The sequence below is a fragment of the Megalobrama amblycephala genome, linkage group LG14 (assembly GCF_018812025.1).
Source record: "Megalobrama amblycephala isolate DHTTF-2021 linkage group LG14, ASM1881202v1, whole genome shotgun sequence".
Lineage (NCBI taxonomy): Eukaryota > Metazoa > Chordata > Actinopteri > Cypriniformes > Xenocyprididae > Megalobrama > Megalobrama amblycephala.
This window is the reverse complement of record NC_063057.1, coordinates 1,308,387-1,327,810: the sequence shown is the minus strand read 5'-3', so window position 1 is coordinate 1,327,810 and position 19,424 is coordinate 1,308,387. Positions and strand designations below refer to the sequence as shown.

Below are 19,424 nucleotides of genomic sequence, written 5' to 3'. Positions count from 1 at the left end.
GCATATATAAAATGTGTATTTTGTGTTCATTAAATGGGATTTTCCAACGCCACAACAAATTGTGTGCGAGTACGATTGGCCAATGAATGTAAAAATTATATTGAATAGTTAAAGTAGTGGAAAAACATACATTATGGTGCCATGACTTATTATAATATATTTTTAACAGTGTATTTAGAGCAAAACATGTCTCCTAAATGTCTAGACATGACACATGAAGTTTATAATTGTTGCTTTCTGTCAAAGTTGATTCGTCAACAAAACTATTTTTGTACTAATCATGTTTATAAATCTGACAATGTGCAATGGAAGCATCATAATGTTCCCAAAGCTTTTGTTGCCTCTTTCTTTGATGCGTTTCCTGTTCAGAGTCAGATTGTGTTTGTTTGCGGATGGTTTTCGACTGTTTCGTTGAGATGATCTGTATAAATAATCTCATGTATGTCCGTGCAGTGCTCAGATGGATGAGCAGCTGTGTTTTTCTCAGCTTAACCTCGTCCACCTTCATGTCTTCTTGCATGTTTTCTTGGTTGTGGATCTCCAGATTTTACTGACCCGAATTTCTCAGAAAACACCTACGCCATAGACCCCCAGTGAGCCACTATTTTGGGCTATTTTTCAAGCAATATGTGTACACAGGTGCTCAAAATATAAAAAGCTGTTTTCTTAAAGTGCATCATGATATGTATTTAAAGGTGCACTATGTAAATAGGCATTAAAGGTGGAGTATGTAATATTTTCTGTCTGCTAGAGGCCTATTCAAAACAAAGTCGTAGCTTGATGACCCCAAGTTTGAGCGCGGAATTTGGGACATGTGGTCTTCACCTCAACGGACGGTAGAATCGAATAGGGATTCGGGAGTCGGGAAGAAATCTCTCTTTAGGGAGTTGGGAAGAAATCATGTTCATGGATGCGATTATTAACATTGCTGTAGTATGAAGCAGAGCAGGAGCGAGTGTTGTGGAGCTGAACGAGGAGCTGGAGCGATTGATCAACACACGCCTCACGAGCAGCGGGACTTTTATTATGACACAGTCACCGGCGCCGCTTTTTTTCCGGTCATGAGTATGAGGTAACGCAGCTCTGTTTATCATATTAGATACATTTGAGAGTGTTGAAAATGATGTTATAACGTTACTCTGTGCGTTCGCTCGGCGGCTGCTGTGAGACACTGTTACACACTGCAGTAAGATAGATCGATTTTACAATATCATATTAAATGCTGGATGGCTTGTGTTGATAAATGAAATTAATTTGAAAATGCCTTGGGTAAAATTGCAATTTTCTCACGATTTACAAATAGTTGCAAACATTTGGAATATTGTAAGTACTCAAGTGAACAAAATATATAACACTGGCTGACTTTTGGATATTTTACTGCAAAATTCTTACATATTCCACCTTTAAAAGCAGTTTTTGAGTGGTGAGATGACCAATTTGCCATTGTCTAGGCTAATAGCCCACATAAGAAGCTGTTCACAAACATTTCTATCAGATTCTCTCACCAGCCAACAAAAAATGTTTTGCTTTGTAACATACATTTAAACCAGATGAGAGCAAGTGTAATTTGACTGTGATTGAGATGCTTTGAGTAGCATCACGAGTGACTCTACTGCCATCTAGTAGAGATATTAGGGTCTAAATTAATTCAAAAAGTATTTTTTCCCTACTATGGAAGTCATTGGGGCTTATCAACTGTTTGGTTAGCCATATTTTAGAAATATCTTGTTTTGTGTTCAGCAGAAGTCAATTATTCCAGTGTAAGTTATTGTGCAGACTCACCATTGTGATTGGTTCATCTTGAAAATCGCTGTGAAAGGTAACGAAAGCCACGTGACAGCGGCGCCTATGTTACCTTTCATAGCGCTTTACAAGATGAACCAATCACAGTCGTTTGTGATCATTCATACGCGGATGTGAGATATCTATCATTTTAATGTATAGATTGAAAAAATAATACAACAACCGTGCTGAGTGGATTTCCTGAGTCATTACGCGCCCCCTTGAGGAAGAGCGCGATTATAACCAAAGGAATTGTAACCATGTGCGCAGGCGCAGGCGCGTGCTCGTCTCGGCCGCTGCGGGTTTTGCGCACAGGGACGCGACGCGGCAGCAGCGGAGGAATCCATAGCAACGGCGGATAAACATGAGTTACTACAGCAGGTAAGACACCGATGGAAACAATTCTTAGAAATTACCCAAAAGTGACATCCGTTTTGGGACCGCTGTGTGCGCGTGCATGTGTGATTCATCTTGTCTTTCGTAACTTTGGTGTGTTTTTTCGGCGGGTCCTGTTGCGTTTCGAACGTGCTGTAACATCAGCCATCAAGCTAAAAACACAAAACAACACACGGATTCAGAACAAAACACATAAAATCTAAATGAAACAGCTGGATTATGACTAAAAGAGAGGGAAAAATGAAGCAGGAGAGCGTGAATGAACGCGGTCAGCTGGATTTGATGGGGTGTAACGGTTGAGAAGCAGTTAGCTGGAGGATGATAGCAGGAATACAGATGAACATCACGATGTCTGTGTAACATTACAGTCTTAAATGAATACATATGAGGTTCAGCTACTCGACTGTAAATCAAAGCAAACATCTTGTTGACGAAATTATCTTTATGAATTTGATCAATCCAGCAGCCGCGTGAATGAATGGATGTAATTCGTTACCGACCGTTACAAATATCCAGTGGTTTCACGTTTCTGATAAAGTCATGTGACGTAATTTGTACGTCATTACTCTACTGACATGACATCATAATATAGGTCATTGATTTATTTATTTTTTATTGTAAAGTATGCAATCTAGTATTTGTTGTGATTCTATACATTTGCACTGATTTACATAATGATAAAAAAAACATTGTGTCCAAATATGACATCATAATTTTAAATAATTAAAATTTGAGGGTGAAAATCGCTCACTTGTTATGAAAAGAATATAACATTACAAAAGTAGGCTTCATTTTCTTTTATTGAATATATAGTTGATTTTCTTCTTTTGATTTTTATAGGTGAATTAACTGATTCACGTTTCAATGACGTGTTGGGTCATTTTTTTTTTTGTCAAAAGGCCTTAATAATATTAAAAAACAAAAATATAGCATCCAATGTATGTAAGGTTTTAATATATTTTGCTACATATAAAGGTATTTTAAAGATTTTGATGTGTCTAAAGGTCATTCTGTTTAACCGTCCAAAGGCCAGTACAGCCAATTCATTTGTGATAAAAATATCTTAAAATGTAATAAATGTATATATTTTTTATTCTGGTATGATTTTATAACATCATATATTAACATAGTGCAAAATTGTATTAAAATTATGTGTAGAAGTCATTGCTTTGTTATGAGAAAGAATGTCCAGAAAATCAATTTCACTGATGCCATTTGGAGTAACCGATATAAAGGAACCATTTTGGATCAAGTCATGCTGTCAATATCATGTGACAGGATGTGACATCATTCAGACACCTGCAAAGGAACACATGGTCATGAAGCAGAGTAACTAACTCTCTCTTAACTGTTTGATAAATTCATGTTTTCACTTGATCATACGCATGTCCCGAAACATCAGGTCATTCGGTACAACCGCTATAAAACATGGAAAATGTTGTAAAATTTTAAAAACTTGTACTAAATATAAAATGTTTGATTGTCTTTTTGTTAGCTAGATAGATATCAGCCTGTTAGCATTGTTTGAAAATATTGTCATTCGGTAAAACCAAAATTTTTCTTAAACCAAATGACTTTTTTGGTGACAAATATTGTCCATCTCTCCAAAAAATGACAAAAGCTGTATTAATTGATTATAAAAAACACATAATCTCATTGTTAACATCTTAAAAAAAATAAAAAATTAATTATATCTCCATTATGTTTTTTACACATTTTTTAAAACCTTATTCATCAATGACCTAAATATAGTTGAATATGTTTCCATGAGCTGTGATTAATAGAGCTAATCTATTAAAATCTACACAATATTTTATTTATTTTTACGACTTAAAATATTGTATAGATATTAAGTACTGTATAGAAATTAAGTTATTTATATTTTAAAATGTATTAATATATTGATACTTTTATTGTTTTTTAGAACTTTGCATTCTGTTCTTTTTTTAATCTGTTTATTAAACTTTTGCAATAATAGCAGAATAAAGATACAGGATAATAGAAACAAATATAACATTCTGTTCTATTGGACAAATGTTCTAGTTCTTTTGTTCGTTACTGTTCTGTTGTTAATACTGGTCATATGGAGGGAGTGATTAATTAGTCAGTCTGTCGTTATAATCAGTGTTGTGGATGAATCTGTTCTGACAGCGGTGAGGATGAAAGACTGTCCTGAGTCGAGTGTGTTGGCAAGACTAAGATCTCTTTCGACATCTGCTCTCAGTTTCATTGTGTATGTTTTGTCCTCTAAACACAATCCTATCAGAACCACACTCCTTCCTTTCCCATGATGCTGTGAGCTGGAATTCTGTGAGGTTTCATCTGATGCACAAGGACAGGAAGTGGTTTGGATTTATCTGCAGCTTTTGTTTAACATACAGCTTCTGCTGTGTGTTTGGCTCCTAATTTAGTCCATAAGTTTTCTTGAAGGTCTCTCGGATTGGATGAATATTTTTAAAATCCTATTTTTGATTGGATAAACATGTTATAAATAGTGAAAGTGTAGCATTAACATTATGTCAGAACCTTTAGTAAATGACATGTTATTTTGTTTAGATGTCTATTCAGAATGGTGGGAGAGTCGTGATCTCGTGTGGTTTATTATAAGCAGCAGCACTGACGCTGAATGCATTAGGCTTGGATTTGCATTCATGTTGGCATGTTTATTTGTGTGTTTGCGCGCATGTGTTTCCTAGATCTCCTTAATGAACGCAGCAGGCTTGGATTCACATATCGGAGCATGCATTTTCAAGGAGTTCTTTCACAAAACCAGAAAATGGTCCATGCACTCACAGACGAATGATGAATGTGTCTCAGAGTGTCATTATGGTGTAATTACGGTGGCCATTAGATGAATGTGGAAGTACAGCACAGCCTGAGATTGGCATCATTATCAGAGCCGTGAGAGGAAATGACACGCTACAGATGAGGCGATTGTGGTTTGTGTTTACATTTATAATAATTTACATAGCAGACGGTTGCTTGCCAAACCAATTTACACAGCATTTTCACTACCTATTCAAAGTGTTCATTGCATTAAAAGAACAAACTTTCCTTCTTTTTTTAAATAAAAGTTTGCGAAGTTCCTCAAAACTTCCTCTTTAGTTCAAAAAGACCATTAAACTGTAAAAAAACATCTTGTTTACATGAACACATTCACACTGAGATAAAGAGGAACCTATATAACAGGGATTGTTCTGGCAAGGTTCTCTCAAAATTATGAACAATCATTCTTCCAGTAATATTAATAGAACTTTTATTAAGTTATCTGGTGGTCTTAAATGATGTTCTCAAAACGTTAGCACAAAAACATTTTTACAAACGTTAAGGGAACATTCCATTTTATCATATTGCAAACATTTTGAGAACGTTACTTTTGAATGTTCTCTGAACATTCTAAAATAAACAAGACTAAACGTTTCTGAAAAAAAGTTCCATGAATGATGTTTAAATAATGTTTTTGCACTAACATTTTGAGAACATTATTAACTGAACTAACATTCTATTAATGTTACTGGAAGAATGTTTGTTCAACTTTGAGAGAACGTTCTGAGAATGTTAGCAGACGTGTGTGTAGTAGCTTTAAACTTGCGGGTTTCACGTGGTGAAGGTTTCACACTTCAGAGGTCTCTCGGTTCCTCCCGCACACCAAACGCTCCATAGCATCCTACTTTTCAAAGGGCGTCTGTGGGGTGTTGTTGCCATAGTAACCAGCAGCAGCCCTGAGGGCTCACCTGCGGCTGTCATGCGTGTGATCTCACATGACCTGCACACAGGTAGAGACGCCCGAGACCCAGACACACACTCACACACACTCGACATGGAAACGGTGAAGAGCTCTTCTCAGCCCGCTTACAGCCGCTGGTCGTACAGGTACACACACACACACACACACACACACACACACACACACACACACACACACAAAAGACAGAACAGAGGTTTACTGTTCAAAGGATGCAGGTTGAGTTGAATGTTTCTCAGATTACGTGTGTGTGTGTGTTTCATTGTGGTGTGTGTGGTCTGGATTCACAAGAGGACAGCCGCTCTGTTGTGTGTTTGTGAGGTGTGTTTGCAGTCATTAAGATCACAGTGTGTTTCGTTTCCCGAATGACGCCTCTGTTGTTGCCAAATATTGACATTTTCTGGGTAATGAAGAATAGAATGGTAACAGTCGATGGATGGATGGATGGATGGATGGATGGATGGATGAAGGGTTGATTACTTTAGCCACCATAAACATGGAGGGGAACTTTTGCAGTGATTGATTCATAAAAATATAACATTTGTTCCGGATGGATGGTTGGATGGATGGATAGATAGATGGATGATGGATAAATGGATAAATAGATGGATAAATGGATGGATGGATGGATAGATAGATGGAAGGATAGATAGGTGGATGGGATGGATGGATAAATAGATGGATTAATGGATTGGATAGAGAGATAGATAGAGAGATAGATAGATAGATAGAAGGATGATGGATGGATGGATGATGGTGTGTGTTTTGTTGATGTTTCTGCTCCTCTGAGATCTTCAGATCCACTGAGAGCTGAAGTTTCCTCTCACACATTTCTTTCTTTCTCCTGCTCTAGAGAGCATCTGTTAGAGTGTGTGTGTGGGGGGGGGGGTGTTACCGCAGGTTGCCATGTTGATGGTGGTAACCATGGTTACACAGGTGTCACATCAAACAGCTTGTGTGTCATCTTACCTCAGTCACAGCGTGAGCATGAAACATTCATTCAGGTGTTCAGACTGCTCATCTTCATCACTCACTCTTTCTCTCATGTGCTTCTCTCCTCTGTGTCTGTCTGTAATCGGCATGGACACGAAGACCCTCCAGTTCCTCCAGCTTCGCGTCCACCGCCACCACCAGGTACAACACACTCACTACAACCACAAATCAATTATTTTACACAAAATTATGGCTCAAATTAACATTTTTCAAGTTTCCTATTTCTTTTAACACAGGTTTGAAATGTTTCTCCAGCCTCTGAGTGTCTGTGTGGGTGTGTGTGTATTTTTAGACACATATTCATGTATGGATGTGTGTATGTGAGGACGTTTGTGAGGAATTGATTTTCTTTCGTTTGGGTGTCTCTCGGTTGCCTAGCAACACAACGACTGATGCAAACACTCACACTGAAGTTTTGGTCTGGACGCTCATAGCCATCTTTCAACATGTCAAATTATTTTAGAATCAGATTCTGCCTTTGGTGATTATAATGAGCTTATTTACTGAATGAGACGATATTAAACGGGTTTGCAATGTTGTTTTGTTGTGTTTCAGTGCGCTGGAGGACGACAGTCTGAACCTCAGACAGCAGAAACTGGAGAAACAGGTGAGACACATTTACACACAATTAAACAACAACACACAAAACATAAATACACAATCATAATACACTTCAATTCACAATAATGTCAAAACTCAATAATACACAATAATGTGCATCAAAACAATAAAACACACATATCAAAACACAATAATGTGCGTTAAAACACAATAATACACAATAACGTGTATCATAACACAATAACACACACATCAAAATACAATAATACACAATAAAACACACATCAAAACACAACAACATGCATCAAAACACAATAATACACAATTACCCATGCCAGAACACAATAATACACAACAACGTGCATCATAACACAATAAAACACACATCAAAACACAGTAATACACAATAAAACACGCATCAAAACACAACAACGTGCATCAAAACACAATAATACACAATTACCCATGCCAAAACACAATAATACATAACAACGTGCATCAAAACACAATAATACACAATTACCCATGCCAAAACACAATAATACATAACAACGTGCATCAAAACACAATAAAAGACACATCAAAACACATAATACACAATTAATACACAACAACGTGCATCAAAACACACATCAAAACACAGTAATACAAAATTACACATGCCAGAACACAATAATACACAACAACATGTATCAAAACAAAAAAAAACACAATTACACATGCTAGAACACAATAATACACAACAATGTGCATCAAAACACAATAAAACACACATCAAAACACAATTAATACACAACAACGTGCATTAAAACATAATAACGTGCGTCAAAACACAATAATACACAATTAATACACAACAACATGCATCAAAACACACATCAAAACATAATAACGTGTGTCAAAACACACATCAAAACACAATAATACACAATTACACATGCCAGAACACAATAATACACAACAATGTGTCAAAAGGCAAAACACATCAAAACACATTAATACACAATAACATGCATCAAAACACAATAAAACACACATCAAAACACAATAATACAATAATATACATCAAAACACAATAGGGGCTTTAGCACCGAATAGTTCTTGGAACTCAGTTCTAGGAACTAGCCACTAGGATAGTTCTCCAAAAACTCATTTCTCCCTGGGCCATGTTCCTGATTGCATTCACACCGGAATAGGAACTCTGAAGCGGCCGACAGCCGCGTCTTTAAGCGCGGCATTTACAAACGCTAAAAACCGGTGGTTAGAGGATGGCGTGATCGGAGCTGTGTTTGTTGTGTTGTGGGTTTTATGATAACAGACATGGAATATAAACACATAATTTATGCAACTGAAAGAGCAAAAAGTGGGGCTAAGAGATGAAATCTCTTTCAGTACTGCATATCATCGAGTCAGAGAAAAGAACACAACCCTGCAGACAACAGATGTATGCCGTTATCGCTGTTTTCCATGTTCGTAAGGTAAATATGTTTACACAGCTTTTTAAAAATGCCGGGTGCCGGTGTTTGACATGCGTTTCACCAATCAACGTACACTTACGTCAATGATAGCTCTGAAGTAGGAGCTAATTTAGTTCCTCTAAAAGAAGTTCCTAGAACTAAAATTGTTCCTAGTTCCTGTGGTGCGAACACGGCAAAATCGGGTACTTCAGCCAGTAGTTCTAGGAACTATGAAAAGGTTCCTCCGGTGCAAAAGCCCCTAATAAAACACATATCAAAACACAGTAAAACACAAACATGCATCCAAACAAAGTAACACATCAAAACAATAAAATACAATAACATGTCGAAGCACATAATAACGCAATCCATCAGTCCTTGTGTACACAAGGAGAAGTGCTACACTATTATTGTTCATATTTGAGAGCTTTTCAGCTGTAAAACAGTTAATGTGGTTTCCTGTGAAGCGGTGCCGCCCTCAGCGTGGGCTCGATGGTACCGCCTGACTTTTAAACTTTCAAACTCTCATTTGTGTCTCTGCCCTCATTTCTCTTCCTGTCGGCATCTGCTGTCATCTCATTCCAGTTCTCTTTCACACACTCAAACACACTGTTCACTTCTGCTGTCGTAAGGATGATTCTAGCGAGTGTTCGTCAACTTATTCATCTTTCTGTGAGTGTTTCGTTTTGCAAACATCCTCCTGATCCTTGTCTGTTCTAGTTAACTTCCTGTGCTCTTTATGTTTTATCTCAGATTATCCTTGTATTATACTCTCTCAAACATTTGAACAGTATTATTTATATACTATTATAGTATTTTTTTAATGTTTGGAATTAGCTTTTATTTTTTATATTGTCAGTTTTCATTTTAGTTTAAGTTTTATAAACTTTTTTAATGTGTTTTTGTCATTTGGTAACACTTTACAAAAAGGTCTCATTTGTTAATGTTAGTTAATGCTTTAACTATAATGAACTAACGATGAGCAATATATTTTTTACAGCATTTATTCATCTTTGTTAATGTTCATCAATAAAGATAGTTGTTCATTGTTTGTTCATGTTATTTCACCGTGCATTAACTAATGTTAACAGATGTAACATTTATTTTTAAAATCAATATATATATATATATATATATATATATATATATATAAAATAACATACATTCAAAATAAATACTCTAGAAGTATTGGTCATTGTTAGTTTGTGTTAAAGAGTTAGTTCACCCAAAAATGCAAATTCTTCATTTGTCATTCCAAACATTTAAGACATTCGCCATAAGACATCTTCGAAACACAAATAAAGATATTTTAATGAAATTGAGAGATTTTTGTCTCTCCATTAGCCTTTTTCACAAGAATTGAAAATCATGTGACGTGGGGTAAAGTTATTTCCGCTATGGGTCTGCGGCAATATTTCGCAAAACTGCAATGGAAACATTTTTTTTTTTCACATTTACAGGTCACCTGAAGTATGTAAAAGTCAATCATTCTTTAAAGAGGGCGAGGTACGTTTGGACCAGAGGTCGCGTTAACCAAAAATTTTCCGTCATTGACGGATTTTTTTTGCAGTGACGGAAAAATCTGAAGGCCGTCCGTCATTTTGACAGATTACACTGAGGCTGATTTAACTTGTAACTGTAATTCCCACCCCTGTCCAGTTGGTGGTGAGTGCGCTCCAGTGTGGCAGCAGAGCGCAAGTTCAGTCTCCAGAATAAAATGAAAACAATGCGTTTGATTACACACAGGCGAGCACCCAGTTTAAGTCCATTTTATAATAATAGTTATAATACTCATACTTACATAATTAAGTTTCTAATCCAGTTTGTTTTGTTTTAAATGGTTTGTTTTGTTATTTTTCTTGCTGACTATCAAGTTTATGGTCAACGATTGGCTTTTCTGAGGTTTAATGTTACATGACATTGTTTCCAACACTGATTGAACTGATTACGTGATGCAGATTTCGGTAAGCTACTGTATCTTATCTTTCAACATATTTTCTGATGTTCATTCATGTTTATTTCGTTCTGTAAAGTAGTAAAGAGGAAGGGATGATCGCGTCCAATCACGATCCGCGACAACTGTTCAAGATGAAAACTGAAAAGTGACGCACGGTCATCATAACTTTCTTTTCATAATATAAATAAATGCATAGCTAGGCCTATTTGCTTATCCTGTAAGCTTAAATGTGGACGAAAAAAAGAAACTATTAAATGTCTTATCATTAAAATAAAAAAATTAAAATGACGGGTAATAATTGATTATGACGGAATTTTTACTATCCTGTCCATCAAAATGACGGACAGTGCGAAAGTCTAACACGACCTCTGGTTTGGACAGAAGTCGAGAGTTCTTCATTAAACTCATAAAAGACAAAAGTATTATGGGACTACTGGATTCTAAACAACAAAGAAATGCCACAATCTGAATTTATCAAGACCTTGAAGGTCCCAAGTATAAGGGGCTTCCCTTGCCATTAATGCTTGGATAACACGTCTACGTCTCCTTTGATTATAAATAATGGCTAGTGCATTGGGTGGTATACATCCGTTGCCATGATTTTTTGAATGACTTATCGCGAGAGGGAAAAAAGTCGCATAACATCAGTTAATGGAAACGGCGTTATTTCGCAATAGTTTTTTATCGATATTTAGAAAATATTTTTTAGAAAAAGTTTTGCGCAAATCTGTATTGAAAACACGGCTACTGTTACCGGAAAAAACTTTTACCCGGCGTGGGCCATTCCGGAACCCGGAAGTGTGAAAGTGGCTAATTGACAATCTACGCAACTACCACTTTGTCACTTCAAAAAATTCATAAAGAGACTGAAAAACGAATCCATATGAATGAGCGGTTTTGTCCAAATTTTCTGAAGAGACTAGATCTTTTTTCTCTTCGTGTTTTTTTGTCCACAGAGGGCGCTGTTGGAGCAGAAGCAGCGGCGGAAACGCCAGGAGCCGCTGATGGTCCAGCCAAACTCAGAGGGACGTCCGCGGCGCTCACGGCCCCGCCGCAGTGAGGAACAAGCGCCGCTCGTGGAGACCCAGGTCAGCACGGCCAGTGACATCATCCTTGACGGTGAGGTCAACACACGTGACCTTTGAGAGCTCAATCACAACACTCCTCACTGTGCGTTTCAAAATGCATCTTCAAAAAGCTCAGCTTTCACAGGACATAAAAATATTGTCTCAGTGCGGACTGAAGGCCAAAACGAACTTAACATAATCTGGACTAATGTAGACATAGCCTTATTCACTTCTGTCTTCCCCTTCTCTGTTTTGCTTCGATATCATTTGTTTAATAGTTTTTGCTTCTGTTATCTGTTTCTCGTGACTCATATCTGTTGTTTGTCCTTCGCTCTCTCTGGGAAGGTTTTTTGGAGTCTGACTTATTTAGTTTTCCATGGTCAAACTAAATAAAATGAAATGACAGCCCTTATCTCTGCACCTGCTAAATAGATCTAGAAAAATCTTGTGCTTTGATTTGCATTCAATATTTTGCCCTGCAGCTGTATGTGTGTATGATTTTAGCGTGTTTGTCCGTCAGGCATCGACGGGCCCGCGGCGCTGCTGGGATCGGAAGCTCCGGATCTGGGCAGTAAGATCCAGGTTCTGTCTGTCAGTCAGCCTCAGCAGCCCTCACCGCCCACCGCAGAAGAGCCAGAGACAGATGCCGACACCGACACACTGCTGGAACCCAAGACTGACATACACACACTGCTGCAGAGACGCGGTACGACACACACGCTTACTTGGATATCAAAATGCTTTGGCTTCACTTGCCGTACATGTGCAAGTTAATAATTTTAGTGCTTCAGCTTTAACGTATTTCAGTTTATTGCCAAGGCAACATTTCTAATCTTCGTTTAACTTAAATTCTTCAACTAATATCTAGATTTTCAGCCTTATTTCAATTAGTAGAAATGTTTTTAATAGTTTTATTTGGAATTATTCACAGTATTTTATAATACCCATGATAATGATATCGTGCTCGTTCATTACCGTGATATATATCGTATTACTGACCACTGGCATGTTTCTACTGGGGACATTTTAAAAATGTCAAGAAAAGCACACACACTCACTCACACACACACACACTTATAGTCTAGTGCAGGATGGTGAAGTGTGTGTGTGTGTCTCAGGAGACTGTGTGTAAATGGCAGATCTTCAGCTGTTGTTCCTCATCTCGAGCTCTTTAAACTCTGTTCCTCTCAGGACTGTCGGGCAGCATGAACTACGATGAGGCCAGCGAGGATGATGACGATGAAGCCGAAGACCAAAGCCGATCGCTGTCCCCGAACACAGAGAGCACGAGACCTGCTTCGGCCTCCAGCACTAAATCCAACACGGTGAGAGCTGACACAAAACACAACCATTAGTTGAGCACAAACGCCTACATATTTCTGCTAAAATCTCATTCGGTATAATATTCTTCCACAGCAAACTGAGGTAGTAGCAAACTCTTTCTGTCATATTTTTAATAACTGTCCATTCACAAATAATTAGTTATATATTACAATATAATGCACTCTGTGCTGCTATTAATGATGGATTCTCTTCACTGACTCATGTGGGTTAAATGTCTTTCAGGAGTGTATCCCAGTGAGTTCTCCATCGGCTGAGGGCTCCTCCATTGAGGTGGATAATCTGGAGGAGTTTGTGCTCCGTCCGGCTCCGCGGGGAGTCACGGTCAAGTGTCGTATCTCACGGGATAAGAAGGGCATGGACCGCGGCCTCTACCCCACATACTTCATGCACCTAGAGAGGGAAGACGGCAAGAAGGTGACGATCTGAGGCCCGTCACGTCCACATGTTTAGTCCGTTCTCGTGCTCAATCTCTCTCTCTTTCATCAGGTGTTTTTATTGGCTGGACGCAAGAGGAAAAAGAGCAAGACATCAAACTATCTGATCTCTGTAGATGCCACGGATCTGTCCCGTGAGGGCGAGAGCTTCATAGGAAAACTGAGGTGACTTTTATTTCTGGTATTAACTCGTGGATCTCAGGTGAATTGATCACAAGTGACATCCATATGGGGTTTGAGGGATCGGATCGTATGTAGTGCAGACTAATGTTCGGATCACCCGGGATGGATGTTTCCTGTTTAATAGATCATTTTTTAAAGCATTTGTTACTGCAGAAAATAATTTCCAGTCATCCCTGTTTTTTAGAGGGCAAATTGTGGTTCCAGTACTGCATTTACAATGAGAGCACATGAACAAACTCCATGAAAAAGTTAAATTAATTAATTAAAATAAATAAATAAATGATAAGAATTAGATAAATAAATAAATTTAAATTTTTTATTAATTTATTAATAACTTTATTAATTGATACTACAAAAAATATTAAAAATTGATAATAATAATTTAAACAGTAGATTAAAATAATTAAAGAAAAACAGTGTAAACAATGTAAAAAAATAAAAATAAAAAATAGATTAAAAGTAAATAAATAAAAAAATTACATTAATAATACAAAATTTGATTAAAATAAAAACATTTGATTAAATAAATAAAAACAATTTATTAAAAATGAATAAATAAATACAACTTGGATTAAAATAATGTAAACAGATTAAAAAATAAATTTAAAAATTTGATTAAAATAAATAAATATGAAATTGCTATTAATTAATTAATTAAAAATGGACTTTAAATAAATAAATAAGATTTTTTTTAAATAATAAAAATCATTATAAAAATCAGATTAAAATAAATAAATACTAAAAATTTGATTAACGTAAGTAAATAATGCAGCTAACTGTACACTGCTATAGTGATTAGAAAAAACAGTAATTTACCGTGATAGGAACTAAATATTTTACATTTTTCACAGTATAATTTATACATGAAAATATAAAGCTTTAAAACTTAAGGATTGTGGTCCATCGCACGAGGATGATCATTTTTGGGGGTCCATGGCGTCTAAACCATTGAAAACCCAGACAGACAGTGTTTAGCCCAAATAATAAACATTTTTACTCAGTAATCCTAGTGTTGTTGTAAAAATACAAGCTTCACGTGTGTGCAGGTCTAATCTGATGGGAACAAAGTTTACCGTGTATGATAACGGCACAAACCCCTCGAAGACCCCCGGAGCGTTGCTGGAGGAAACCAACACACGTCAGGAGCTCGCCGCCATCTGTTATGTGAGTGTGTGTCTGTTTCCATGTGTTCATTGTGTCTTTGGCCACTTCTTATCATTATGTGTGTGTTTTTAGGAAACCAATGTTCTGGGCTTCAAAGGGCCACGGAAGATGACTGTGATCATTCCCGGCATGAACATGAATTTCGAACGGGTCCCGGTCCGGCCCCCTTGTGTGAGTGTCTCTGCTGACAGCTGTCAATCAAACCTTCATTATGAGCGCAGACTGCGACTGATGCATGAATGCATGTGTGTTTCAGGAGCAGGAGTCTCTTCTGAGTAAATGGCAGAATCATTCGCTGGAGAATCTGATAGAGCTGCATAATAAAGCGCCGGTGTGGAACGACGACACACAGTCATACGTGCTAAACTTCCACGGCAGAGTCACGCAGGCCTCCGTCAAGAACTTCCAGATCGTCCACGACAATGACCGTAAGTTACTCATTTGAGACCGAGTACCTAACTAATCTGTCAACCACTCAGAACAGTTTTTAGTTTTAGTTAGAAATCGACCAATAATCTGTTTTATCAATATTTTTACAGATATTTAAACATTTCCCATAATCGGGTATCAGTTTTATAATATTGGATTTACCAATAAATGGTGCCATCTTGTGGCGTTTTGAGAATTGCGTTTAAGGCTTTGACATTAATGCAAAAATTATAATCGGTTTTATCGATATTTTTACCGATATTTAAGCATTTCCCATAATCGGGTATCGGTTTTGTAATATTGGATTTACCGGTAAATGGTGCCATCTTGTGGCGTTTTGAGAATTGCGTGTAAGACTTTGACATTAATGCACAAATGATAATTGTTTTTACTGATATTTTTACCTATATTTAAGCATTTCCCATAATCGGGTATCGGTTTTATAATATTGGATTTACCAATGAATGGCGCCATCTTGTGGCGTTTTGAGAATTGTGCGTAAGACTTTGACATTAATGCAGAAATGATAATCAGTTTTACTGATATTTTACCGATATTTAAGCATTTCCCATAATCAGGTATCGGTTTTATAATATTGGATTTACCGGTAAATGGTGCCATCTTATGGCGTTTTGAGAATTGCGTGTAAGACTTTGACATTAATGCAAAATTGATAATCAGTTTTACTGATATTTTTACCTGTATGTAAGCATTTTCCATAATCGGGTATCGGTTTTATAATATTGGATTTACCAATGCATGGCGCCATCTTGTGGCGTTTTGAGAATTGCGCATAAGACTTTGACATTAATGCACAAATGATAATAAGTTTTACTGATATTTTACCGATATTTAAGCATTTCCCATAATCAGGTATCGGTTTTATAATATTGGATTTACCGATAAATGGCCCCATCTTGTGGCATTTTGAGAATTGCATGTAAGACTGACATTAATGCAAAAATTATAATTGTTTTACCGATATTTTTACCGATATTTACGCATTTCCTAGAATCGGGTATTGGTTTTGTAAAATTGGATTTACTAATAAATAGCGCCATCTTGTGTCTCAGCTGAACAAAATAATCCATTATTTATCAGTTTTAATATATCATGTTCTTATCGCGCCGATAACGATAACATTAAAAATGAACATATATCGGCTGATACCGATATGGTGGCAGATATATTGTGCATCCCTAACGATAATAACACTGCTCTTCATATAATGGACTTTTAAAAGAAGGTTTGTCAAGCCCAACATTCAAGGTTTGTTTCCTGGTCCAGTTGCGCTGTTGTGATTGTGTGTTGGTGTGTTTTCAGCGGATTACATTGTGATGCAGTTTGGCCGTGTGGCGGAGGACATCTTCACTCTGGATTTTAACTACCCCATGTGTGCCCTGCAGGCGTTTGCTATCGGTCTGTCCAGCTTCGACAGCAAACTGGCCTGCGAGTGACGCTGTGACACACTTCACCTCTACACCGAACACACACATGGCCCTCTTCCACTCAGGACACTAGAGCACAATCGTCTCGTCTCACCACGTTACGCCCGAGGAAGAGAATTTGTGCTCCGCCCAAATAAATCAGAAAAAAGGACCAAATTTATTCTGTTTTGTAAATTAAACACATCAAATCTTTTAACTTTTTACTACCTGTTAAGATGATCGTGTGAGTTATCTACCCGCTTTCTCTTTTCCTGAAAAGAGAAGATGCTTTAATGGACCAATAGAGAAGACACTAAGGGATTTTCTGAAACTGAGAGATTTTTATGATATTTTCCTGTGATGTTCTGTAAGTGTCTGATGGATTTGAGAAGTACGTCTATAGGGAGTTAAAGGGTTCGTTCACTTTGAAATTAAAACAAAGTCATCATTTACTCACTCTGCTGTTGTTCTAATGCCGTTTGCCCTTCATTCTTTTTCAGACCAGCATCAAGCTTTAAAAAAGATGCAAAAGACGGTCTGCTGCGACACGTGCCGTATATTCCAAGTGTTCTGGGGGTTTACGATAGGATTTGGTGAAAAACAAACCAAAATTGAATGTATTATTTATTATTTAAAAAAATCCTGCCCTTGGCCGTAGATCTTCTGTGCACATTCATGAAACTCTATTAGTGCCACAGTCCACCAAGAAAAATCATGATTAACAAAAACGTAACATGAAATACAATACATGTACCTTCTTTTCTGAGGTAAATATATCGGTTTACAATTGTCCAATTATCGCGTTCACGTCTGTCAGCTGTCATTCTGACTGACAACAGAGTTCTGGTCCGGAGATATTTTTGTTGGATATATTTTGAGATATTTATATGTATGTAATGTATTTTTGTTAAACAATGCATTAAATTTTGGTTTGTTTTGGTTTGTTTTTTACCAAACTCTCTCTCAGAAAAAGTGGGATATGACACATGTTGCATGGGATCATTGTGTGATACATTTGCATCTTTTTTTTAAGCTTGATGCTGGTCGCTATTCACATTTTTCCTTTTGTGTTCTGAAAAAGAAAGAAGGGGATGCGGTATTACAACTGTAGGGTGAGTAAATGATAAATTTTCATTTTAGGGTGAACTATCCCTTTAAGAACCATTTCTGTTCAGATTTCACCCCTGAGATTAAAAGAAAAAAATAAGTTATATTTTGCATGAAGAAAATTAAACAAACAAACAAAAAAATCATGTAAAAATTGTATGACAGTAAATGGGAATTACAGATGCATTGTAGTTGTGAAAATGTGCTCTTAAAAATATGCTTCATTTTCTTCAGGTACAATATAATTTCTCTTTTTCCTTTCGATATTGGGGTGATATGAGTATGTGTTTTCTTCAGATTTACATTTTTATTCTAATGATGTTGTATTTTTGCATTCATGTTAGAATATGACGTTTTTAACACTTTCTGTTTTTAAATGTGGTTCATTATTTGTCTTTTTTAAGTCTTTGCTCACCAACAATCCCTGAGAAAACACTCTGCATGTTGATAAATGAGGAGAAACGCTGGATTCTTTGGCCACGTCTCAATCCTCCAGCTTCCCTCTTGTGCCCTTGTGTTAACCTTTGAAAACTGACGCACACTTCTGGTTATTACCGCTGCTGCATGGATTGTGAACGTTGCCTTAACATGTTGCTGTAGTGTAAATAGTGCCTGAATGCTGAGTTTACATCATGAGAAACTAGAAAAAGGGAAGTTCAAGCACATTTGTTCCTGTTAAGTGTGAATTCCTATAGATATGATTGATGTGTGTGTGTTGATATTCATCATCTGTGTGTGTGTGTGTGTGTGTGTGTGTGTGTGTGTGTGTGTCAGCCAAGAGTGTACTGATTTATATGTATATTAAAAAAGCAAAACATTTTTGTTTTCATTTTAAAACAATAACCTGTTTGCACAAACTGTATTTTAAGATGACACTGTTGGTAGAAATACAGTAATTAAAAGTCATAATATTTAAAAAAGGAAAAATGCATTACTTTTTATCCTTATCATGTGGCATGATCTGCAACCTTGGCAGCACAGATTTTTAGCCGTTTCAACCTGATTTGTTATATATTTTATATATCTTGTCCATATATTAATCTTCATTCTAATCTGGTAAACACTGTAAAATCAGTGGCGTGTTTATTAATCATTCAATAAGATAATTAGTGCAATTCAAATCAAATGTCAGTTTACTTTTTAACTGGCATAATTTATTTCGCGCGTCTGAGATTGCGCATGCGTACTGACTGGAGAGGCGCGTGCTCATACGTCTGAGGTAAATGGCGCCTTTTCTGAGGTGAGTCACTTTAACCTGACGACAATTAATTATATCATGGATTATATAATTATTTAATGTTTTCGAAAAGATTTGAAATATCAACCATACGATTATGAGAATATTTGGAGATTATGAAGTGTGCGAATTACACGTCTA

The 19,424-nt window shown here is 36.7% G+C and overlaps 1 protein-coding gene across 3 annotated transcripts; it reads left to right on the top strand.

Annotated features, from left to right (window-relative positions):
• Window positions 1-2,010: 2,010 nt before the first annotated feature.
• tulp3 (TUB like protein 3) lies at window positions 2,011-19,173 on the top strand. 3 transcript variants are annotated; one of them, XM_048157360.1, is made up of 12 exons: window positions 2,011-2,163; window positions 7,016-7,057; window positions 7,472-7,523; window positions 11,848-12,010; window positions 12,479-12,664; window positions 13,150-13,283; window positions 13,525-13,716; window positions 13,789-13,901; window positions 14,966-15,083; window positions 15,156-15,254; window positions 15,340-15,511; window positions 16,836-19,173. In XM_048157360.1, the coding sequence occupies exons 1-12, from the start codon at window positions 2,147-2,149 to the stop codon at window positions 16,967-16,969; spliced, it is 1,422 nt and encodes a 473-aa protein (XP_048013317.1). In that variant the 5' UTR covers window positions 2,011-2,146; the 3' UTR covers window positions 16,970-19,173. The 3 variants fall into 3 exon arrangements, with proteins under 3 accessions (XP_048013317.1, XP_048013316.1, XP_048013318.1); XM_048157359.1 differs by lacking the exon at window positions 2,011-2,163 and adding an exon at window positions 4,879-6,051; XM_048157361.1 differs by lacking the exons at window positions 2,011-2,163; window positions 7,016-7,057; window positions 7,472-7,523 and adding an exon at window positions 8,557-9,606.
• Window positions 19,174-19,424: the final 251 nt, after the last annotated feature.

What these genes read in the sequence shown, in the direction of transcription:
- tulp3 (XM_048157359.1), top strand. Translation starts at nt 5,924, where the DNA reads ATGCGTGTGATCTCACATGACCTGCACACAGGTAGAGACGCCCGAGAC. An exon ending in CACACTGCTGCAGAGACGCG is followed by an intron (nt 12,665 to 13,149) that starts GTACGACACACA and finishes TGTTCCTCTCAG; the next exon opens with GACTGTCGGGCAGCATGAAC. An exon ending in AGCTCGCCGCCATCTGTTAT is followed by an intron (nt 15,084 to 15,155) that starts GTGAGTGTGTGT and finishes GTGTGTTTTTAG; the next exon opens with GAAACCAATGTTCTGGGCTT.